Source organism: Mustela nivalis, assembly GCF_964662115.1.
Source record: "Mustela nivalis genome assembly, chromosome: 15".
In the NCBI taxonomy this organism is placed as follows: Eukaryota; Metazoa; Chordata; class Mammalia; order Carnivora; family Mustelidae; genus Mustela; species Mustela nivalis.
In genome coordinates this window covers 20,050,019-20,076,719 of record NC_139034.1, presented here as the reverse complement: position 1 = coordinate 20,076,719, position 26,701 = coordinate 20,050,019, and the positions used below count along the sequence as shown (strand labels likewise).

Sequence of the window (26,701 nt, the reverse complement as noted above, 5' to 3'; positions counted from 1 at the left end):
CTGTTCCATCAACTAAGCCTCTCTAAGATACCACAGAGTCATGGTTACTGTGTGTAATATATAATGATTCTTTCAAAAGTGTTTTAAGTATCCCTTGTGAATTTTTTTAAAAATAGTTTTTATAACTACAAAAAGTTTTGGTAGGATTTTAAGAGAAACTGTGATACATCTAAGTATCAATTTGGGAGCAAGTGTTACCTTTATTACATTGAGTCTCCAACCCATAAACATGGAATAGTCTCCACTTATTTAGACCATTTTTGATTGCTTTTACCCATCTTTTGCAGTTTTTGGAATACAAATATCAAATATTTATTGTTATATTTACAACTAAATATTTCATATTGAGTGATTACATATGGTACCATATTTTAAATTCCTCTGTACACATGTTCATTGCTAGTAGAAATAAATACAACTAATGTTGTTGTTCACCTTGGTAAAATGGAGAAAGATGACTACCTACCATTCTACTTACCCTCTCAAAATTAATACAATTTCAACACTAGACATGTCAAATGCTACAAAAAATTAGCATGGCTGAATGTGAAAAGTTACATATCTTCTAATAGAACATAATGACCACAATGTTCAATGAAATTGTTCTAAAATTAAAATTCTAAATTTCTAAAATTCTAAAAATTCAAGTTCTTGTTTAATAGGAAATAATGAGTTTATCTTAAGCCCTAACTACTAAATTTTCAATGGTCAGTAAATAATAGCTTTCCCACTAAAACATTATACTATGATATTTGCATTTTATCTGAGGATTATGCTCTACGTCAGAGGTCAGTAAACTATGACCCAGAAGTCACACTACCCCACTGCCTGTTTTTATAAATAAAGCTTTATTGAGACAAATCCACACATTCTGTTATATAACTGTCTATGGTTGTTTTTGCAAAAAAGCAGAGTTGAGTAGTTGAGACAGATACCATTATAGCCCATATAACTGAAAATAGTTATCATCTGACACATACAGAAAAAGTTTGCCAGTCACAGCCATCCATCATTATTCATATTTATTCATTAAATACACCTCTGCATTATTCATAATGCATAAATATTTTTAAAACTACACAAACCTAAACAAAATCACGAGATCACTCAAACATCAGTATCAAATGTTTCTAGGATTGAAATTCTAATAGCATCTACATTACAGTGCTTCCTTTTGCTAACCTGTATGCTTCCTTTTTCACGTTTGGATTTTTACAGGTTAAATATAAACCAAACGTTCTTTATATATTCAGTTCTAATTTTCTTCTTTATTTGATCTCATCTTTCCCAACTTTCTCCCTCTACTACATTACAATTTTTAGCACAAATATTACACAATTAAGTAAAGAAAAACAATGCTCAGCAATCAGCACTAGTCATGGTTCTACTAGTATGAAATAGGACAAAACGTCTGGGTGTTTCTTTTAAGGAAGCAACTTATTCAAAGAACACAACCAGCTCTTGTATAACCAGGCATAGGTACAACCAGTTAATGAACCAAAATGACAGAAATACAGAGATAGAAATGAAAAAAAATTTCTACACCTGAATTCCTAAATCTGTTAAGAATATTCTAGGCAAGGGTTCCTAGGTGGCTCAGTCAGTTAAATGTCCGCCATAAGCTCAGGTCATGATCCCAGGTTCCCGGGATTGAGCCCCATGGAGGGCTCCCTGCTCAGTGGAGAGCCTGTTTCTCCCTCTCCCCCCACCCCACCTCATGCTCTCCCTCGCTCTTGAGTAAATAAATAAAATCTTTTTAAAAAAGGAATATTCTAAGCAACAAGTAGTTTCAAACTGTAAAATACAGTGGTCTAAACTTTAAAGGTAATAATTTTCGAAGTCAAACCTCAAAATGTCAGTATCTTTATTATATATTCATTACAAAATAAAAAATAAGTAAATTTGTGCAGTGAAATAGTATGTAAATCATAACATTTATGAACAATTTATTTTGGTAATTTCCTATTATCTCTATCTTGATGGAGATCTTTTAGCTTAAAAAATTGGAAGATTATTTGTAATATGAATATTTTAAGCCTATACAAATTTTAATACTACTAAGTTTATATAGGAGTCATTTTCAGTTCTGCACTAAATTTTAAAACAATATTGTAAAATTATTTCAATTCAACCTTTTAAAATTTCTTGATAACAAATAATTATATAGAAAATATTAAAAATTTTTATACAATGAAGAAAAATGTCAGGAGAAAAAAATGATTTTTTTCAGTTTTTAATGTGTAGAAGGGAAAAAGACCCTCCCCTGTTTTAATGTTAGAATGCATTTTGATAGCAACTCTCGATTTACCTGAATTTGGGATAAATCACCAGGAGAAATCAGAGACTGAAGAGAAGGCATGGTAGGTACATTAATCTCACAGGATATCTACATTCTTCACATACCATCAACTATTTTTCTTCTAGGCTCATTTCCTTGCTTAGCTGCTAATTTCATTAAGGCCCTAATAATGATGATCCTTTTGCTGCTCTCCCTCTTGATCTAGACTTTGTCAACTTTTTGAATAAATTCATGGGTGAAATGAAAGTGTATGTGCCTGTGAGGAGGGAAAGATGTTGGGCATGCAATCTTTTGTTGCCAATCTTTAAATTTCAGTGATACTTCGGGGATGATGGCATTGAAAAAACTATAGAGAGAAAAGGAATCATGTAAGATAAGCTGGTTAATAATGTAATAAAACTAGAGATTAATTTGGAAACATTGCTGCGCCAAGTAAAACATATCTTAACAAAAGGGCCAGTTTCTCTGGAGAGAGTACTTTTTGGGCTCATGGATTAGTTTCCAGTATAGTGGCAGGAACACAATCAATACGCTAAACAGAGTTCTGCATTCTTTCCTATCTGAGCAAGGAGTATGGAGTCTTTTTTAAATATATATATAGATCAGAAATTTTTTTGAACTACAACTAAAATATAAAGTTAACATTTACCTACTATATTTTAAACATATATAATTAATGTTAAATGCCTTTCAAACTTATTAATATATTTCCATGTTTTATCTAGAAAGACAGCTATACTTTTTAAATAAACGATGAACTAGATAAAGTCAGATGTAAATGTTATTACAGTCCATATGTCCATAAAAAGTTGAGTTTTTTGAGATTATGAGATTGTTCAGATAGCATAAAAATGGTATGTTATTTACATTTTTTTCTGAGATGCCTAAGTTTTAAATAAGAATTCATTAATTTGGCTCCCTTTTGGAAGCCATTTGCTAGCTTCAAGATTAAATCTCAGAGAATTAGAATGTAAAGTTCCACATATAGTTTAAAATAATACTAAGTTTAGAAATAATATTTCAATTCACATGAGGTTTTGCATATCTAATGACTTTTTCTAAATTTAGATTTATGACTCTACTTACACAATAACCATGTGCTTGTATTTCGAATTTCAAGAGTAACAGAATAAAAATTTTAGGTTCACCATAATACGTATTTGAAGAAATAGGCAATATATAGAAAATAAAGTAGGTCACTTATAGTTATGGCTCTTCTTCAAAAGTATTCATCAAATCACCAGAGAACTGTTTCCATAAACACACATAGCTGAAACCCAACACTGACAAAAAGAAACGGGGAGAAGTTGCCTTAGGTGAATATGTCTCCTTAAAATCTATCCATTTACAGCAGAAAACGCGGACAGGCTCTAGCCAGGTAATTACAAAATACACCACTAGATGGAAGCAAAGTACTTACAGTTGGTGATGTAGCCGCAGAGAGCAAAGGTAAAATTCCTCCACAAGCAATAATGATGTTGTCTACCATTTGGGAAATGAGGTGAATTGTGTTATGTACAAAAATAATATTTTCATTGCTATTGACAAAATCCATTACAGACTTTGTGGAATGGCTAAAAGAGCAGAAAAACAAAACATAAATGAACATTTCCTTAGCTTAAGAAGTTAACTATAACATTTATAAAGTGAAAAATATTGAAGAGCTAGGCAAATTTAAAATGGAATTATTAGAAAAGAAAATAATTTACAATTGAGATAGCATATTACCCAAAACTTAACATTCATCCTTGCAGAGTTTCTTTGTGTCCAAATATATTAACTCATTAATGGGAGTTTCTGCTTTAAAAATAAGTGTGTTGACCAGACTTAGGTCAATGGATTTAAATTAGCTAGTTTATTTTCACAAAAGCTGGTTATTTTATGTTGAAATCAGTTTTCCTTATTTACCATCCTCAAGTAATCTAGAACAACTGGATCGTTAACCCCAAGTTTACCTTTCAGGGAGTTTCTGTTTATCACCAGATTGCAGCCCCACCTGAGACCAGCCATACTGAAAATATGTACTGCTAGTCAGAGAAGTGACATGTTAGGGAAATAAAAATAAATCAGTAAAAATTCAAGAACTTACTGAATAAAAAAATGAAAAAGATCTTAAAGGTCAGCAGTGCAGCTTTTCCATACAAAACATGCAACTTAGATACCCAGAAAAATACACTGCTTTAGTTTGATGTCTGTCAAGAATATAAACTATTTTCTAATGGGAAAAAAGAGATTACTCCATGATCAATTGCTCTTTTTTGTTCAATTTTCTCAAATTTGGTCTATTTTCAAATTTTTTGAAGTTTCACTTTTTCCCCAACAACCCACAAACAGCTGTAGACGTGAAATGGTGTCCATGTGTCAAAGGGTTCGTCAAGGAAAGCTGCCAGTAGGTTTCTGTACTGATGCCAACAGCCAGTCCCGTCAACCAAAAGGTTCAGTTTTAGGAAAGACTGAAAAGAAAGCTCATCACCCTATTTTTATAGGAAATCAGTGGTATCTGGTATGCAGTGGCTACTCCAATGTTGGAAACAGGGCAAAGTGCTATAGGACTTAAAACACTGTGACAGATCCAGTCAAGAAGACAGTGAAACCAACTGAGGCCTCATTCACTCCAACGACTCAGCATTAGTTCACTAGGAGGGGTATGGCCACTTTCTTCTCCCTGTGTGTGAAGTCAAGTAATGTTCACAGTATTTGCAATAAGAAAAAGGCCTTCCATTGCTCATGATGCATCTTACTGACAGCAAAAATAATCAGTCATTCTTCTTTTCATATACAGGATAGTGGCAAGATGAGAGAACATGCTTGTCTAAGGATGCTTGGTTTGGGTTTGGTTAAGGATAAATTCTCTGAAGACAAAGCATCAGCAACTGAATGGAATGCCAGATATCAGTTCATCTTTAGTGTAGCTGATACTCAATCTTCAGCATGATCAATTAAGTCAATTGATTCTCACTCCTTCCAATTGTAAACTATCATCTATGACATCTTAGGTGTCAAGATGTTTGCCCAATCCTAAAAACAAGTGCTATCTTTAAAAATAATAATAATTAGGGGCACCTGGGTGGTTCAGTTCATTAAGCATTTGCCTTCAACTCAGGTTATGATCTCAGGGTCCTGGGATGGAGCCCTGCATCAGGCTCCCCGCTCAGTGGGGAGTCCGCTTTTCTCCTTCCCCCTCTGCCCCTCCCTGTACCTAACTGTGCACATGCTCTCTTTCTCTCTCAAATAAATAAAAGTAAATTCTTTTAAAAACTTAAGTAAAGTTCTGTTTGGGGAATTTTATGAGAGCTCATGAAAGAGAACAGACACACATGGTATCTGTGTGCATGTTATGTTTCCATCTTATGTTAAAGGAAGGAAAGTGGACTAGCTCTCATTTGGGGACTACTAATATTGTTTTTTTTTTTTTTTTAAAGATTTTATTTATTTATTTGACAGAGAGAAATCACAAGTAGATGGAGAGGCAGGCAGAGAGAGAGAGAGAGAGGGAAGCAGGCTCCCTGCTGAGCAGAGAGCCCGATGCGGGACTCGATCCCAGGACCCTGAGATCATGACCTGAGCCGAAGGCAGCGGCTTAACCCACTGAGCCACCCAGGCGCCCACTACTAATATTGTTAATTAGTAAGTTATAGTATACATCTCCACTGATAATCATATTAATAGTAATGTATTTCATTGTATTCCAGTTTCTTTACTTAGTATCCCCAAGTAATTTAGCATATAACAGCACTAGCAATGGAAAGACCATTGTTTTTATCACATAAGTAGACTAAGGACAAACTAATAAAATTTACAAGTAAAAACATTCTATGGCAGACACTGATTGTTTTCGATAATAGTTATTCCTTCTTCCCTACTAACACAATCTAGATTTTCTTCTATTGTTGAGCTAGATCAGGTATAGGAAAGGTTGGTCTTTCTCTAGTTAGTAGGTTACTAACCAGTATTGCTCAATATAAACAAGTCATTATAACCTCATTTCCCCTTTGCTGATGATTCCCCTTTGTTGGCACATGAGAGCTAAGGGGGAGATTTCTTGAGGAGCTTCTTTTAGAAAAGAAGAAGAGGGGAAGTAAGGAGTGGGAAAGGGAAAAAGTAGAGGAAAAAGTAGAGGAGGAAAGAATAGAGAAGAAGGAAAAGAAAATGGGGAGAAGAAAAAAGAGGAGACAGAGGTGGAAGAGGGAGAGGGAAAAAAGGAAGAGGAAGAATGAAGAAAGGGATGAAGGAGGAAGAAGAAGAGCCCCTGCCTTCTAGTTTGGGCAAGTTTCCTATGTTGAACTGGTGCTGGAAGATGAATTAGCCACCTTGAAACTCAGAGGAAAATTAAGAGAAGGAGAGAAGCATCCTTCAGTCCAGAGAAGACCATGCTACTGACTGTTTAAGTCAATGACAGTGGAGTATTGTAACAGCTGTCAACTTCCTAATTTATGTGCATGCACATACAAATGATGTACTCTCGTAACTGCTTAATTTGTTGCATATTTGCTATTAGAAAATTAACAGAAAGTGAGGCAAGATAATGATTTAACTTACGCAGACTTTGTCTTCCTTAAATGATGATTTAATTTATGTAGACTGTTTCTTTAAGTGATTATATATGAAGTGATACTAACTACTTTAAGGGTAAAGGCTCTAAAAATAGATGCCATAAGGTGATCTAGATTTTATTTTAACACTATATGTTATAATCTTATTGCCAAGAATATATTTAGTATATGGTACTAATTTTAACAGAAAAAGAATAAAAATGTGGAAACAGCTTGTAACAAAAACTGAACCTTTCTATTGTTATTGTTAAATCTTTTTTTAATGATTGTGTTTGTTTTTTTTAAAAGATTTTATTTATTTATTTGACAGAGATCACAAGTAGGCAGAAAGGCAGGCAGAGAGAGAGCTGGGGAAAACAGGGTCCCTGCTGAGCAGAGAGCCTGATGTGGGGGATCATGACATGAGCTGAAGGCAGAGGCTTTAACCCACTGAGCCACCCAGGTGCCCTGTTAAGTCTCTTTTATATAGAGAATAGGCAATACCAGATTTCAAAATTTTGCTTTTTAATTGTCTAAAGACTAAATTCTTGGATTCTTTTTGATATGAGCCCAAGGCCTTATAACCTTTGTGAAAATATTCATGTTTCTATATAAAATTTCAATGTTGGATTTTTAATAAATTCAATTTTTGAGATTATTCAGATATAATTCCCTTATGGATCAACTGATGTCACTAATTTAAAATATTCATTTTCTTAAGTGAAAGCTGCCTTATTTAATAAAAGAAATATTTCTACCTCCTCCAAACATGTACATCTGTTTCTAATGCAAATAGTAAGTCGGTGAGAAGTCGCTGGTGCATTGGAGACCATTTAAACTCAGGAATACGGAACATTGTAGTGCGTGGGCCTGGGCTGAACTGGCGCCGCTGTTCCTCAGTCATAGGCATTCCTCGAAATCCTAAATCGACACGAAGATCTCTGTCCTGCTGTGTAATAGACCGGCCCTGAACAGCCTAGAGAAAGACAAGGTAAACTTTTGTAGACTGCGAAAGAAATGTCTCGTCTCAAAATGAAAACAGCAAGTATAGTCAAGTGAGTGAGTGAATAAAGATTTGCATATTACTTTTGTAAGTTAATATATTTTACATATATTAGTCATCTGGTGAGTCCATGGACAGAAACCTTTTTGAGCCGAAGAGGCCACTTTGATTATTTTTATTTTGCTGTTTCAGAAATTAGGCAAGGCATTCAAAGACCTCAGTTCCAACACCAAGGTTCACATTGAAAACCAAGTCCTCTTTACTCCTATTTATGGAGTCTTCATATTAGACCACATTTCTTCCTTAGGAAAGAAAGCATATAACTCAAATTGAAATGTACTGGATATATGTCATCAACTAACTATAACTGGAAACACAAGATTAAAAAAAATATTACTTGAACCGATTTCAAGTTAATTCAAAGTCTATTTCATTCACAATACTTCAATTTAGAAAAACAGTACATCTATTTGATAAGTTAGTAAACCAGAAAATGCCTACAAACTCTACATAAAAACCAGGCAAGCCTAGTGATTATCATGTTGAAAAACAATGCACCATGCTTTCCTTTCTTTAAAGTCTCCTAATGCAGTATTTTCACTCCCTTTCAGTTATCACTGTGGTACAACTGCCACAAAAAATGGAAAACAGCATTCAAAAAAAAATTTAAAATACCCTTCCCATACACAGAAGATATTTTTTGTTTGTTTCTGTTTTTATTTTCCAAACACAGAATATAATACTATCATTAGAGTACAAAGAAAGGTGTGGTTTACTCTTTATAATTCTAATGGAAACATGTTAATTTTGTCTTTGAGGACATTAAAGGTGAGTGGAAAACCTGGAAAACCACCAAAAAACAAATCATTAAGGGTTAAAGTATGTTTCAACTCTTAACGGTAAGGTAATTTAGTCTGGAAAATAAGGAAGTAGTCTTAAAACTCAGAGCTCCACAATTAAAATTCGTATCAGAAAACATCATCTATTTTTAGCTTTATTCTGGTGAGGCCAGAACTGCAGCACTAACATTTCCTCACTGCCAGATCTAAGAGTCTTTAGTTTTCTCGTAACAGATTCCTAGCCATGTCGTTGTAAAGAAAATTCTCACTGCTAATAACGCAAATTTTCTCAGCCAATTACCTACCTCACAGGGTGGTTGTGAGGATTAAATCTGAAAACATACAGCAAGCACAGTGCCTGGAACATAGTAGGCATTTGCTAAATAACAGTTCCCTTTTCCCTTCCCCTTCATTTATCAGTTCAATCTGGGCTCCAAGTCCTCTTTTCAGAACAAGGTTGGGCCTGAAGCTTAAAAGGTTAAAATTAATCAAGTATTCAGAATGAAGATCTTGAATACAAAATGTGTAAATTTAGTCACAGAATCATAAGATATCAGAATAGGTAAAGCCCTAAAAGGTCATATTTTAATAGAGTAAAACCTCTTGTACTGTATAAGGAAATGCAGGCCCAGAGAGTTTCAACCAAGTTACACAGACAAAACATGGCAGAGCTCGAAATACAATTCAGGTATCTTAAATGTCTCTACCGTACTATTTGACTCCATATATTACTACAATACCATAATTAAGTATAAACATGGTGTAACTGGTAAGAAATGACTCTTACTGCTGTAATGTTAACTTGTTACCTGTTCGATGCATTTTTAGAACTCATGTAGAATAACTCACTTGCGTTGTAGCAGTGGTCTGGATTTTTCGAATTTCCTTTCCTGATTCCTTGCCATCGTCAGATCTCTCAGTGTCTGAAATTATACTTCCAGCATCAATATTTGGTACAATTTTGCTACCAGATGACTCAGTTTCCAGAGTTGTAGCAGTCATTTCAGCATACTCTAACCCTTTAGAGGAAGATGCTAAGTCTCTTTCAGAAATACTGCTCATTCCATCTGAAGTTGTATGGATTTTAAACTCTTTTTCTTCTATTATACTTGATGTACAGCTTAAATCTACACTACCAGTCATATGAGCAAGCAATCCAAGATCATCACTAACACCCAGATGTACTTGTGTATCCTGGATATTTGGAATAATGTGATTGCTAGAAAGTTCAGGAAGAAGTTTCTCCTCCTGTTTGGGTATTTTATCAAAGAGAAATGACGTACTACTATTAGGAAGTTCATCTTTCTCATCTGCTAATGTTATCAATGGACCATTATCCTTTTCTTCATTTTTTTTAATGATACCAACACTTCCATGTACATTGTTCTGGAGTTTTTCAACAGCAGCACTATACACATTATCCAGCAAGGATTCAACCTCCACAAGGGCACCATTTTCTCCACCGACTAAAGTCTCCGGTGATAAGTCCATATCATCAAGTTTTACTTCTGTTGCTTCTACTTTCTCTGCTTTTATATCAACTAAAAGATCATGCACTTCCACGTGTACACCACTTCCTGGTCTATCTGAATTTCCAAGAATATCATCTGGCACTTTTGCTGACATGAGCAAGTCTCTAGTATCTGTGCTGACAGGGTAATCTGTCTCACTTTCTGGACTCTGGCTTTGCGAAAGATCTTCTATCTCTCGAATTTCCATTCCACCTTTTGCTCCTGTAGTCTGTGATGAAAGACCAGAGATGGTGCTCACATTCCCTTTTTTTCCCTTTTTAATGTTTTCCTCCTCTTGTCTCTGATATTCTTCATACATTTTGGCTAGGTATTCCTTATGTGCTTCATAAGTGACCTTAGGAATAAGTGAAAAAATTAAGGCATTTTATATACATACTGAGAAGAAAAAAAAAGTAGAAATAAATTTATGATAATAGAAAAAGTATCAAAATTTTAATATTTCAAATGTAGTACATATTAATTTTAAGATAAGTTCCATTAAGTAATTGGAAATATCATCAAAAATAGATATGACTTATTATATGACCTGTAAACTAGCAACATTAAACTTTTAAGTACAGCAATCTTTTCTTCTAGATTAAGTCTTTAAATGTTACCTAACCAATGTTACTCTAACCTAGTATGTCAGTTGAACTCCTATATAATTGAGTTCAGCTAAAACAGAAAATCAGCTAAAAATATATAATATCCAAAGTACTATTGTTATATCAATTTTCAGCATCTATTACTCACATGTGTCTATCTCCAACAACTAAGATTTTTTTAAAATCACATATATATAAATATATACATTTTAAAATGTTAAAACATCACAATTTTATCTTTATATAAGCTACTTTAATTGGTTACTTTACATAGACTTGTTTAAAAATAATTACGATATATATTTTTTCACAAAAATGCAATGTTTTTTCTTATAAAATACTACTTTAAACTTTGTTAATGTAATGATAAAAGGTGCCAATATATTGTAATATGTAAGTTTTAACAGAAATAAAAAAGCTCTTCTAAAATTGAAAACAATAGGGGTGCCTGGGCAGCTCAGTCTGCCTCCAGCCTCAGGTCATGATCCTGGACCCAAGAGCTCTAGCCCCTATGCAGGCTCCCTGCTCAGCAGGGAGTCTGTTTTCCCCTCTCCTCTGTCCCTACCCCTGTTCATGCTTGTGCACGCATGCTCATTCTTTCTCTCTCTCGCTCACTCTCAAATAAGTAAGTTTTTAAAAACTTAAAAATAAAGAAAAAAAGTTCAAAATCTTTCCTTATAGGTACACATTATACTGACTTATATTTAAATGAGAATAGGATTTTAGTTTGAGAGGCATCTTCCTTTGGAGATTATCTTGAAACCAAACCCCCTTTACTTTACAAAAGAGGAAATCAAGTCCCAAAGTGGGGGCTGACAAACTATGACCCATGAACCAGATCTGCTTATTACCTGGTCAGTAAGTAAAGTTTTATGAGAACACAGCCATACTCAGTTTTCTACATACTGCTTATGGCTATTTTCACACCACACGTCAGAGTTAAACAGTTGCTTCAGAAGCTGTACAGCTCCCCAAACCTAAGATATTTACTATCTGTACATCTTAAAAACATTAAAAAAATTGTTTTCTAATCCTTGCACAAAAGGACTAAATGCATTTTCTAAAGTCACAAAACTGAACTGTGGCATAGACCTAGAGTAAAAGCTAAACTTCTAACACCCATGCTTTTTCTATGGCTCCACATAATGAGAAATGTTATAGAATATAAAGTGCACATAATTGTTTATTGTAAGGCACTACTCTTTCTTACCAAGATCAGATAACGTTTAAAATATAGATATACAAATTCTTAGAATTAAAAAGAAAAGATAATGCCATTAAAAATACCATTAAGCTTAAATACTGAATTGTGATTCACTTGGAAATAAAGGCAATTTTGACTACTTTTTAAAAGTCTTAAAACATATATTTCAGAGTATATTTCATGAAATATTCTTTTAAGAACCAATAGGTATGTTTTAGGTAAAAGAGCTATTGACTAAGACTCAAGCTATAAAATAAAGGTGGGGTAATTTGTGGGGTCTAAAATTCCTAATTCATAAACCTGGGGGTTCAGTTAAATTATCTACAAAACATTCATGCTCTAACAGTTTATTAACGGAGAGAAAATAAAACCAAAAACAAGAAAGAAAGGTGAGATAAAGGAATGGGCCATGAGGTAAATTGTCCACAAGATGGCACCAGGAGAGTGTTTACAGACATTCAAACTGCGCTGAAATACAGATGATATAAAATACTGAATCTCTTGTTACCTTGGAATGGGCTATTGAGAGCGTATCCACCCAGACTCTCCAACCTCCCCATTCATATTTTATTGCATGGTACAACAGAATTCGGAAGATATTGTAGACCATCTCGGTAATCTTCTGTTCCTCAGAATTTTTAGGATTGATATAGCCAAGAGAAAACATCCAATCTTGCCATACTGAACACTGCAATAAGCATCTAGTGGGGAAAAAACTCATTAAAAACATCTAATTTATATTAGAATTTACTATTTTGAAATTTAGATAGTGAAAATATGATCTGACCTAAATAAAGTAAGGTGCACAGTCATTCTGCACATTCTATTTTCTATACCTGGAAAGATTTCCTCCCATTTTTCTACCTGGAAAAATCCAAATTATCATTTCAAATTGGTTTCCTAACACTCCCAGTCAGATTTAGCTACTGTTTCTCTACTCCCCATCACATGTACCACTCACAATGCACTTAATACATTATATATTAATCACTGTTTTATTATCTTCCCCACTAACTTGTACCAAGACTATATACTAAGGTAACCTGTGCAGCACAGTGCTTTATACATACTATTCAATAAGTATTCGTGAAATTAAAGACTCACGAAGCCACCATAGCCTTAGTTTGTACCCCAAGTCTTAGCTAACCAGCTCAAAAATGCATGACAACAATCAGTTATCAGACAAAAATTGAGAGAAGCATAGATGAATATGAGCAAATCCAACTTGATTACAATAGATAGGTATCACCAAAAGGAATGGTAAATTTTAAAAAAGGGTTTGTGAAAATGTATATTTACAGACACAATTAAAATATAATACCCACATAATCACATAAAAATATAATAATGAATACAAATATAATGAATTTTGATTATATCAAAGAAACATAAAATGCCTTTTCTGATAATTACAATTATTTAGCAATATGGGAAAAATTTGAAAACATTTTTTGAAAGAGACTAAAAATAAAGGAGAGAATATCATTACAGAACAAAGTTTTGTTATGGTATTGAAACTGCTTACCTTCTATTTTCACGGCTGTTACTGAAAAGTTTTATCATGTCAGATAAAAATAAACGACGAACTTCCATCAGTTCTGGACTTGGTGTGGAATTTTTTAACAGAGTTGCCACCACCTTAAGAATCACTGTGAATGAACAATAACAACAAAAAAAGAAGTCAAGATTTATAACTGCACCATAACTTCCCCTTAAAAAGTTTTACTCATTTTCAACTTAGCCTTATGATAAGTGAGTTATAAGTATCATGAACTATGGCAATCACCAGTTATGCAAACTTTTGATTTAGTTTTCCGTGTTACCATGTTACTATTGCATTACAATAAAGAATGTTTGGCTAGCTTCAAAAAATAATAATTACAATAAAGAACATTTGGCTACTATCAAAAAATAAGAAATAAGTTTTGGTGAGGGATGTGGAGAAAAGGGAACTCTCATGCACTGTTGGTGAGAATGTAACTTGGTGCAGCCACTGTGAAACACAGTATGAAGGGTCCTCAAAAAATTAAAAATGGAATTATCTTATGATCCAATGATTCCACTACTGGGTACTGACCAAAAGAAGATGAAAACACTAATTCTAAAAGATGCATGTACCTCTATTCACTACAATATTATTTATAATAGCCAAGATATGGAACCAATCTAAATGCCCATCAGCAGACAAAAAAGATGTATATACACACAATAGAATATTAGTCATTAAAACGAATGAGACCTTGCCTTTCAACAACATGGATGGACTTACAGGGTACTATGCTAAGTGAAAAATGCCAAGTACCATATGATTTCAATTACGTGTGGAATCTAAAAAAACAACAAACAGAAATGGATTCATAAATATACAAAACAAACTGGTGGTTGTCAGTTGAGAGGAGGATAGAGAGATGGGCAAATGAGAGGTGAAGGGAATTAAGCTGCATACTTCCAGTTACAAAATAAGTCACAGGGATGAAAAGTACAACATAGGATATAAGAAAAAAAAATGCTGTTTGCTCACTTGGATTCTGAATTTTCACTGTAGAATCTGGCTCTGGATGTGGTTTGTGTACAACTTGAGTACATACTTGCTCTGTCAAAATCTGAAAGATGAAGAATTTGAATTTCATTGAGAAAATAATTTAAAATCATTATTTCAAAATATACAAAGATTCTGCAAGAAATGTTATTTCTGTCAAAATCAAATGAAATCTTCTTCTAAAGTGTCTTCTAGTCATTCCACATCTTCTAAACTCTTTAACTCTTTAGTTTCCAAATTCTGTTTATTAGGATAAAGACAAAAAAGAACCAATATCTATAATAGGAAGGATTAATTATGAAATCCAAAATTTATTCTGTTTGAAATACCTTCACAGTGTACTTCCTTAATATACTTAAACTATGAGTTGTAAACATTTGACTCTTTATGTTATCATTAATTTAAAAAAACTTAGAAAATAAGTAAATTAAAAAAATAATGTATGAGCCTGGATCCTAACATCAAAATGAAGTGTGGGAGGGGAAAAATCTTTACTAAAAATGTGGTTCATTGCCACTTACCCATGAATTATTTTTTAAACTTTTTTCAAAAACAAAATGACAAAAAGTTGACCAAATCAAAACTAAATTCTAAAACATTTTTTAAATTTTTCCACTAAAATGCATTCTCTATAAGTGCTGCATTCTTATACATCTTTTTTACTATTATGTTCCTAGCAATCAGCACAGTGCCTGACACAGTGCCAGTACTCAAACATTTATGAAATTTAAGCATGGATAACTGAATTATATATATATATATATATATATATATATATATATATATATATAATGAATATGTGACTCTTCGCTGTATTTTAGGCTTTATCTTGTACATACCTCTATTCCTGCATATATAAAAAAATCTAATGGGACTATACTTAATAAAGATGTAATTTTATATTAGTATTTAATTTCCTGTTTAACTTAACATATTAAGTTCTGAATGAAACTTTTGGTTCACCCCAAGGCAAGGTAAAAAAAATCTGTGCATAAACCATAAAAATTAGTTGAGAGCCTAGTTGTACCTAACTATTTTGTAAAAGTTGGGGCTGCAGAAAAGTAAATGAGCCAGATATGATCCCATCTGATTAGAAAAAGACCATAACAACAGTGGTATTTTTCTGACCTTTCCGCTCAGACTTGAGAAAAAAGAAGAAAAGGAAGAAGATAAGAAACTGACTTATTACATATCAGGGATGTCTATCAAAAAAGTATTGACTTGAAATAAAAACTAACCTATTACTAAAATGATAAATATAGACCACAAGGACCTCCTCTCATGAAACACTTTGTTGTTAATACCAAAGTGGGCCTCAGAATTTTCTCAACAGAGCACTACAAACATGCACTACTAATTAGATTGAACTGACACATGGGACAGAAATTTCTTTGAAAACCCAAAGAAACTGAAAATGCCAAAGAACATTCAGTGGTTGGTATATGCTTACAAGGTTTTCCCATTGATCTGCCCAAAAAAGCACTGGTGGGGACCTATAGCTGAGCAGAAAAAATCCCAAAAATTCTGGTTATAAATAGATAAAAAATAACTGTAGACAAGCTTGGAAAAGACTAGGCCATACTCTTCCATGATAGAGAATAGTCAAAACTTCCTCACCCCAAAAAGATGAAACCTCATTATACAGAAAACAAAACTTATCTCAAGGAATCTACAGTTTTACATTTTCCTTTCTTTTTTTAAAAAAAATTTTTTTAAAGATTTTTTATTTATTTATTTGACAGAGAGAGATGACAACCAGGCAGAGAGGCAGGCAGAGAGGGAGAGGAGGAAGCAGGCTCCCTGCTGAGCAGAGAGCCTGATGCGGGGCTCGATCCCAGGACCGTGGGATCATGACCTGAGCCGAAGGCAGCGGCTTAACCCACTGAGCCACCCAGGAACCCCTTACATTTTCCTTTTTAAGTTCCTATTTGATCTTCTAAAAATGAGGGTAATTGTCTTGCCTATCTAATATAAAACTGCTAGGAAGATCAAATAAGTAAGGCTCTACATGTGAAAAGTATTTTTAATACTACCACATATTCACATAAGAGCTTTTTTAAATTACCAAAACATATTTAGAAACTCAATCTAGCATGTATTTAAAAGAGCCCTTTATGTGTCCACACTCTGCTATATGTTTGGAATGAGAATCGTAGTTGCTACGTAGGACTGTATTTCAAGAATCAATTAATTAATACTCCAGAGAAAGGCAAAAATGTATGCTCCTGTTAAATAATAAAACATGATAGACTGTCATTGAGAACCTATGTGAGTTTTTAAAAGGGAGAGGGAAATAATGAGATATAGTTAAGAAGATATAAATAAACATTTTAATGAAAGGATATGACTAAAAGATGGGCCACAGAGGTTTGACCGGTATTGATTAGAGATATACATAGGAAGTAACCCCAGCCCCTAAAAAAACAAAATAGTACAAAATAGACAGAGCCACATATGGACATGAAATCCCTCAAAGCACATCTCAATTCACATTAGCCACATTTTAAGTGTTACACAACCATCTTTACATCTTTTATACAGCGTTGTCTGTTATATACTGCCAAAAGGTATAACTCACTTTGTCCTTTAATATTGTCACTTATTCTACTATAGGTATTATCAAATGTAGAATTTTAAAGTCCACAGTGACACTGAACTTGTCTTAATGACCTTCTAAAAACTGCAAAAACCTCACATTCTAAAATATCATTATCAAAACCATGGGTTTGACATAGTTCTCTATTATTTCTGTACTTGATTTTATGTTTTTCTATTGTTGGAGTGATCCATATTTTGACACATTGTTTGGGGTTAAGGTCATTTCCCCAAACCAAGACAGAAAATGAAAGTAAAAAGAGCTTTCAAACTGAAGATTATCAACCAAATGCTTCTTGCCGGGGTGCAAGTCCTGGCTGATGCTCACAAGGGAAATCAAACTCATTTCAGACTGTAGGTTTTGAGGCTGAGTATTCTTTTTATAGTTAAATTTCACTTACTATGGTAATGAATGAAGTTCAAACCTATCACAAGTGTTAATTTTCTGCAACCAGAAGCCACCGTCCAAAATGGTGCAGTCTTTTAACTTTGTGATCTAGAATTAGTCATCCACTATCCTGTCTGATAACACAATTTGGTTTGTTAGTAGTAGTAAAGTTTATGTTGAAGACCCTTTCCACTTTTTAATGGGATCAACATTGCTACCCAATCATATCAAAATCATCTTTCTTTGTTATTTTTTGTATACTTATGTTAATTTTTCTTTCTGGAATATCATAATTTAGTCCATCTTTCCAATTAACCATGATTATTTTTCTACTTTAAAAGTATATATTGCCAAATTGGTCAGAGACCTTGTAAGTCAGTTCCTTCACCTGCATCACCTAACAACCAGTATCAGGAGATCCAAACTTATCCAGATTTCTCCAACAACTAAGACATGGAATTAGCAGCAGTTTGGCTTTGTATAATATCATTAGAGACTAAAATCTGGACACTAAGAGAGTGCACATGAGTATAGATGGTAGGTAAAAATGCTGCTGCACTTGCTGTTGAGCCACTTTCAGCAAGACTAATAGAAATACGTGTGTACACACACACACACACACACACACACAGGACATTTTACTTAAGGTTAAGAGTACATAACGTTTTCAAATTCGACATATCATATCGTTATGCTACATTCCTATTAATATAAGTTTTCACTGACTACAAAGACTTTCTGCTCCATTGATACTAATTGGTCAAAACAAGCAGAGGATCAAAAATGTAGACAAAAAATGATTTAAAAAACATGTACACGAATCATTAACCAACGGATTTGTCTAAGAAAACCAAGATAGAAACACAGATACAGCTCTAATCTGATAGTGTAGCAAGGTTTTGATTCAGAGGACTTTAATGTTGCCCACTGAAGGTAGACACTGTCGTTTTTGGTCTTATAATATGAACTGTGTCTATTTTATGACAATTTACTAGTGGTGAGACAGAGAAAATTATTTACCCTGTGGTTCTCAATTTGTCTGTTAAAAAGGCAAGAAAAACAACCCAGTTTCAGAGGGTTGTGTAGGGATCTGAGATGATGTATATAAAGTATTTACACCAGAGTGACTGTCACAGGAAATATACCCCTCAAAACAGTTACTGTCATTAGGGAAATATATCAGAATCAAGATGCTTTGCATAGGGTAGGCATTTCTATTCAGTTCTGTAGGCCAAATATTGGAGCAATACTAAAAAACTATTATTACTCACAAAAGCTGGGTTCTAGAGGATGAGAGTTTACAAATCATGTAATCAGAGGAATAACAGACATAGAGTTACAATATTAAGCTTAGAAATCAGTAGCCAAAAGAGTTTTTTAATTTATCTAAAAGGCAGCCACTCTTAAATTCACTGATAATAATAGAAAACAGAAAAAAGGTGAAATAAAAGTGAAGCAATGTGGCAGATCTGGGGTCAAAATATTATTCTGGATATCATCTGTTTTTGTAAACAGATACAGTGCAGTTTTATTGGACAGCACGCTCATTTGGTTCATATTGTCTATGGCTGCTTCTGAGCACCAACTGCAGAGATGAGTAGTTCCACAGACACCACATAGCCTGCTGCTACAGACTGCAAGTTTGTATCCCCCCAAATTCCTCTGTTGAAATCTAATCTCTGGTGTGATGGTATTAAAAGATGTGGGGCCTTTTAGGAGGTGTGTAGGGCCACAGAGCCCTTATTAGGAAACCTAAGAACTCCCCTGACACTTCTGCTATGTGAGGACTTAGTGAAAAGATGGTTTGTGAACCATGAAGTGAGTCCTCACCAGACACCAAATCTGCCACCGCCTTGCTAACTGGACCTGTTAGCCTCAGAACTGTGAGACAGAAACTTCTGTTGTCTATAAGCCACCCAGTGTATAGTATTCTGTTATAACCAAGACAAACTAAAACTACCACAAAGCCTAAAATATCTATTATCTGGCCCTTTACCAGAAAAGGTCACTGTCCCCACCTATGATAAACATTTGGCTTTCTGTATTTCATAGAAAATACTGAGCTCAAGTTATATGGCCATATCTTAGAAAAGGTGAGAAAAGGATTTCTGAATTGAAATGATGAGATCTATAGCTTCCTTCCAGATAGTGCTTTTTACAAATCATTTTTACCTACAGTATAACCCACTATCAACTCAAGGTTAATATTGGTAATTGCAAAGGAGAGAGAGATGAAAAGAATCAGCAGCGGGCAAGGGAGAGAACTAACATGTAATACATAATGGGTGTGATTCATGTGAGAAAAGATCTGCACAAAGTCAATCATCAGCCAACTCACACTCAAAGAAAAGTGCTTGGACCAACACAAAATTATTGGCAAATAAATGTGCATGAATATGTTTTAAAATAAAAATTTTAAATGTTAAGTATGTGTTCATTTAAAAAAAAAAAGTTATTGGCTTTTTGATTAACCGACCAACAATGTGATCCCAATTACATAGAAGGTTTCCACTAAATACATTTTATATTTTCTTTTCAAATATTTTATTTATTTATTTGAAAGAGAGATCACAAGTAGGCAGAGCATCAGGTGGGGAGGGGGGGGGGAAGCAGGCTCCCTACCGAGCAGACATCCCAATGCGGGCTTGATCCCAGGATCCTGAGATCATGACCTTAGCCCCTTAGCCGAAGGCAGAGGCTTAACACACTGAGCCACCCAGGTGCCCCTCCAATAAAAACATTTTAAATTATCATCACACATTTTTTTAAAATTTTACCTCATAAAGTGTGTTGTATGTGGTGACAGTCACAGTGTTTGTATGCAACATCAGCCTTTCTCCAAGAAGAGTGAAAAGACTATGAGTATGCATAATTTCCACTTTTCTCCTGGAGAAAAAGGGGGAAAAAAACACAAAAAAACTATGAAATCCGTTGGATTTTCTAATCACATGACTTTGGGATAAAAGTACTATCCATTAAGCAGATACAGAATCATACAGGTAATTATTTTTAGTAACTTCCATCTACCAAAAACAAACCAGTTTATACCACAGCTATCTTGTAAAGTTATAAAAATACTATTTAGATACTTCTTAAATAAAATGTAAAATATTCAAATTATAAATTATACAAATGTTGACAGCTATTATTTTCAGATTTCTTATTAACCATTTATGAGTTATTTTTATTAGGTTAAAACTACTGGTTTCCCCTAACAGAGACCAAAGAATTTTTAAATCCTTTCCGTCTAAATATAAAGTCTATAAAATAATCTGTGATAAGTTTTAATATCAAGAATTTAAAATTATAGCTAAAAATGAGTACTGCAGTTTGATGTTGGGATTACACAGCAAAGTAATTCAACAGAAGTAAAGGGGACTCATCATTGCTTGTATTTGTGGCTTGCCATTGGATTTAAAACCAAACAAAGAGAAAAAACACCAAAAAACTTTCTTAGTTACTTACTGTTGGTTCATTTAACTGTCTCCCCCCTATCCCCGACCCCCACTAAATCCATAAATAGGATAGAAGGCTCTACTAGAGGCTTTCTGCAACACTTGGCTCTAGTTCAGGGAATTGCTATATGCCTCTCATTTGTATTACTGTCACAGAATCCAAGATCTGATCTTCTTGGCTCTCAACCCGAGATATTTCATTTATTACCTTGATTTTTCTATTGTTCCCTGTTCAGATCTGGCAACTACGACATAAGCTGCCTAGTATTCACCAATTCTTATTCCTTTCTTCCTGAGTCCAAAATTGTACTATTAATTTCAGCCTCTCTTACAGCCAGGTGTGACCATTTAACTGAGCTTTAGACAATGGAATATGAACAGAAAAGTCATGAACCATTTTCAGGCCTGGTCAATAGAATAGCACTCATGCATGTCTTCCATGCTCTTTCCCCAAGGCAGAAACACAGGAGTCACATGATGAAGACAGGGAGGCACAAGATGGAAGCAGTAGCCTGGGTCTCTAAATTACAGCTTGCAAGAAAATTGCCTGCTAAGTAATACTCATTTAGATTTTCAGTGAACAAGAAAGAAACTACTAGTGTGATAAGTAACTAACATTTCATTGTTCGTCTGTTAGAGCAGCCATTGTTACCTCAATTAATACAGAAAGAAAATAATCAACCATATATCTGGATATGACTCACCTGGAAATCCCCTCTTCTAAGATCAGTCTCCAAGCTCCACACTGCACAACAAAAGACACAAGGCAGCTGTCTCCCCTCACCTAATCCTCCTCAGTTCAGGAAGGGAAACAGCAAAATAACCTAAACCCAAAGCTTAGGCATTTGTCTTGTGGCTGTGTTTGCAAAACACTTAATAAGTAAGATTTAAAAAGTCAACTGGTCATAAAAAAAATAAACCAGGACTAATGAATACTATAGGATTATAGAGGGGAAGGTTTTATTTCTCTTCTAATTCAAGCTACACCCAAGACAAGGAGAACTGAAACTTTCATTTGCTCCTAATCCAGAAAGGAAAAAAAAAAAAAAAAAAAAAAGCCAAAGAGTGTTCTTTAATATATCTCTCTGATACATGAAGCTGGTAAAAGTTACCCAAATTAGGCTATGTGGGATAGCCTAATTAAGAATTTACAGTAATCTCTTACCTGCACCAGGACAGTGTCAGTTACTAAAGAAATCCATGCCCTCCGGATTATCTCCCACAGCGTAAATGTTTACAGAACAGCTATATTCTAGGCCTTGCAGGGTAGGGGTGGGGGTGGGGAGACCTGAAGAATGCTCTGCATATACCAGAGAAGAGATGGGTCAGCTTCCTCCTGCAGTTTGCTTTAAAACGATGTTTACCAGTAAATTTTGCTGCATGGCAGTCAAAAGATAGCAAAAAATGCCATCCATTATCTTGGACAGAGTGTAGGTGTGCTATCACATGATTTTGTTTCCCACAGAATCCCTATGCATTCAGCTCTGAAAAGTTCAATAGGGCATATATGAGAGAAACTAACATCCTGACCCTACTTAACTTTAAGACCTAAACAGACTTCAGGCCTATTTATCCACCTCTGAATTTTATGCAATTTCTGTCCACTTAGATTAAGAATGAAATCTTTTTTTAAAAAAAGATTTTATTTACTTCTTTGACAGAGAGAGATCACAAGTAGGCAGAGAGAGAGAGAGAGAGAAAGAGAGAGAGACGCAGAATCCCTACTGAGCAGAGAGCCCGATGTGGAACTCGATTCCAGGACCCTGAGATCCCATGACCTGAGCCAAAGGCAGAGGCTTAATGCACTGAGCCACCCAGGCACCCTGAAGTCTTCTTCTTTTTTTCTTTCTTTCTTTCTTTCTTTCTTTCTTTTTTTTTAAACAAAGGGTAAACTTTTAATCTCATACAAATTAACATTTATTAGTTTACTGAACATTCCAATGAATATAGACTCCAATTTTCCTCTTCCCAAAACAAACTAGCTTTTCTTCTGGATGGTCAAAAAATATTTCTTGTAACAAACTCAGACCATATGTTGGAGGAAGAAAAAATAAAAGAGACCCATAACTCCATAACACAGAGAAAATCATTATGAAGTATCAGTTTAGGTTCTGCTAGATGAATTATTATGTATATAAATATAGATGACAAATACAGATGGTATCAATGCAATGAAAATAATTCTATATAAGGTAATATATAGCTCTTTTTTCCTTTAAATCCAGAATATATACTATCTTGAATATTCAGTTATTAAATATAATAAGTACACAGCATAATATATGCACTCATTACTGTTGGCACATATGGTATTTCCAATTTCTTTCTACCATCAACAGAATTTTGCCCTTGTAGGTAAATCTTTGAGCATATCCATGACTATTTCCTTAGAACAAATTCTTGTAACTGGAATGATGGGTGTTAAAAGCTTTTATATTTAATTTTATGAGACTTTGCAATTTATGGCCTCCAAAAATATGTACATTCATACTTCCACCATCAAAACGTAAACACAATTTACCAGCAGCTCCACTCACCAATGTAAACATAAAATTCATATTTTGTAAGTATATAATTTAGTGGTTTTTTGAAAACTTTACAGAGTAATGCAGTCATCATCAATTTCCAGTTTTGAATATATTCATTACCCTAAAAAGTTCCCTTGTGCCTATTTGTGGTCACCCCACTCCCATCACTGCCCCAATGTAATCATTAATCTGTATCCTGGATATTTCATATAAATGTAATCATTTAATATGTAGTCTTCTACATCAGGCCTCTTTCATTTACCATAATAATGATTTTTAGGACTCATTAATGTCATAGTATGCATCAGCAGTTTGTTTCCTTTTAATTGTGCACTAGTGTTTCATTTTATGGACATATGATACCTCATCCATTCACCAAATCATGGAATTTTAGATTATTTCCAGTTTTGAACTATCATGGATAATGGTATTAAGAACATCCTTGCACAGTTACAAGTGTGAACATATGGTGTCATTTCTCTTGAGTAGATACCCAAGCATGGAAATGCTAGGGTATGCAGTAAGTGTTACATTTTTTAAGAAATTTGAAAATTCTTCTGGAACGTGGCTGGAGTATTTTACATTTCTATCAACAATGCATGGGAATTCAGGAAGTTGTTACATGTTCTGGTTTTATGTTATATGCTGTGGTTTTATTCAAATCAAGCCATTATCTGTTTTTCTTTGTGATTCTTTTTTGACCTAGGGGGTTCTTAGAAATGTGTTATTTTCCAAATATCAAGCAATTTATTAACTCTCTTTCTGCAATTGATTCCTAATTTAATTTTGTTGTGGTCCAAGAAAATATTTTGTTTGATCTCAATTCTTTTAAATTTATTGAAACTTATCTTATGTTTTATAGTCCAGTACATAATCCATTTATACTAGAAAACAATTTGCCAGCTTCATGTGGACTATTCTATGAATGTCAATAAATTGTTTAATTATGATCTTGAACAGAGAGGGAAGAACAGGCTTTCATTAATTATTAGTTATTGAAAGGGAATGCTTCTAATATTTTACTACTAAATAGGACTATGGTAATTTTCCAGTAGATATACCTTATCAGGTTAAAGAAATCATCTGTTCCTGATTTCCCAAGAATTCTTATTAGGTACTGAATTTTACCCAAATTTTCTGTATCTATTAGTATAATTATATAGCTATTCTTTAATGTGTTTTCTAAAGAGATCATATTAAAGGATATTCTGATATTAAGCTATCCTTATCTTCATCATAAAAATAAACCTGGAGGAAAACAATCTTTCTTTTTTTTAATATAAATATTTATGGCTAGGGATGCCACAGTGGCCAGTCAAGTGTCCAACTCTTGATTTCAGCTCAGGTCATGATCTCAAGGTTTTGAGATGGAGCCCTACATCAGACTCTGAACTCAGCAGGGTCTACTTGAGGGTCTCCCTCCCTCTTCCCTGCTCCTCCCCTTGCTGGTGTGTGTGCTCTTTCTCTTTAAAAACAAAACAAAACAATAAAATTAATAAATAAATACAATACAATAATATTTATGGCTATAAGTTACCTCCACTATCACTTAGGCCAACTCTCAGAAGTGTAAATGTACAAAATTTTCAAAATTTTTAATTCTAAGCATTTCATAATGTGTACAATAATTTCTTATTATGAATTATTTAAAATATGTACATTTCCATTGTCTTACCTTGATTTTTATCGTTGATTTCTTGCATAATTGCACTATGGGTGAGAAGTCATCTTTATGACAATTTAAATTTTTAGCCAATTTTATGACTTCAAGTGACAATTTTTACAGTGTTATGCGTGTTTGAAAAGAATGTGTATGTGAATCGAGCCAGTGGATTTTTTGTTCAAATTTATACTGTGAAGTTATTTTGGAATTGCTCTTTTAAAAAAAAGACTATGTTAAAATTTCTAAACCATTTTGATTTCTATTTCAAATTTAGTCAATTTCGCTTTCTATACCTCTTCTATGCTGTTATGTACAAATGCATTTGAAATTGTTTTCTCTTCCTGGTGAATTGTACCTTTTTCCTTACATGGTACTGCTCTTTAGCCTCATCAACTTTTTTGTGTTAAAGCTTATGTAATTTTACTTAAATACTGATCTAGCAATTTTTATCATTTAGCTTTAAAAACAAATAACAATTTTATATTGTTAAAAATAATAACATATAAAGATATAGAAAAGTTTCACATCCAACTCATACCATCATTCACAGTCTCCACTCCCAACATACATGTAAACATTTTTCCGTTTCTTATTTCCCTCTCAGTTTATCCACCACTCATACTCTTAAATGGATTTTATAAGGGCAGTTTTAGGTATACAGCAAAATTGAGCAGAAAGTAGAAAGAGTTCCCATATATTCCCTACTCCATATATGTCATGTACTCGTGGTTTCCTCTAACTACCAACATTCACCCACAGAGTGGTACATTTCTTATAACTATCACCTTGATTCAACCCCCAGTTTTATTGAGCCACGATTAACATACATGCTTAAGTTTTAAGTAGTTCAAGGTGTACAACATAATGATTTGATATAGGTATAAATTGCAAAATGATTACCATTATAAGGTGAGTTAACATCCCTCACCTACACAGGCACAAAATATTTTTCCTGCAGGGTACCTGGGTGGCTCAGTAGGTTAAGCCTCTGCCTTCGGCTCAGGTCATGATCTCAGGGTCCTGGGATTGAGCCCCGCATGGGGCTCTGCTTGGAGGGAGCCTGCTTCCCCCTCTCTCTGCCTAACTCTCTGCCTACTTGTGATCTCCTTCTCTCTCTCTCTCTCTCAAATAAATAAACAAAATCTTAAAAAAAAAAATTTTTTTTCCTGTGATGAGAACTTCAAAGATCTAATCTCTCAGCAACACTCAAATATATAACAGTTAACTACAGTCACCATGCTATACATTATATCCCTAAAACTTATTTGTCTTATAACTCCAAGTTTGTGCCTTTTGAGTACATTCAACCATTCCCCATATTCCCTGCTTCCACCTCAATGCTCTGTTTCTATGAGATTGGTTTCTCTAGTTTCTATACATGAGATAATACAGTATTTGTTTTTCTCTGATGTATTTCTCTCAACAAAATGCCCTCAGGATCCACCCATGTTGTTGAAAAGGACAGAATTCCCTCCCTTTTATGGTTGAACAACATTCCATTACATATATATGTTAATATATATGCATAACAACCTATGTG

The 26,701-nt window shown here is 34.0% G+C and overlaps 1 protein-coding gene across 6 annotated transcripts in view; it reads right to left on the bottom strand.

The window, feature by feature from the left end:
- The window catches only part of NBEA (neurobeachin), a 667,546-nt gene that overhangs the window by 444,045 nt on the left and 196,800 nt on the right, over window positions 1-26,701 (bottom strand). For all 6 annotated transcript variants that reach the window (XM_082700384.1, XM_082700385.1, XM_082700381.1 and 3 more), the window contains 7 exons: window positions 20,293-20,401; window positions 14,515-14,596; window positions 13,519-13,642; window positions 12,502-12,694; window positions 9,523-10,539; window positions 7,590-7,807; window positions 3,720-3,873 (listed from right to left, as the gene is read on the bottom strand). In XM_082700384.1, coding sequence (XP_082556510.1) covers window positions 3,720-3,873; window positions 7,590-7,807; window positions 9,523-10,539; window positions 12,502-12,694; window positions 13,519-13,642; window positions 14,515-14,596; window positions 20,293-20,401 — 1,897 coding nt within the window. The remainder of the gene's footprint in view (window positions 1-3,719; window positions 3,874-7,589; window positions 7,808-9,522; window positions 10,540-12,501; window positions 12,695-13,518; window positions 13,643-14,514; window positions 14,597-20,292; window positions 20,402-26,701) is intronic.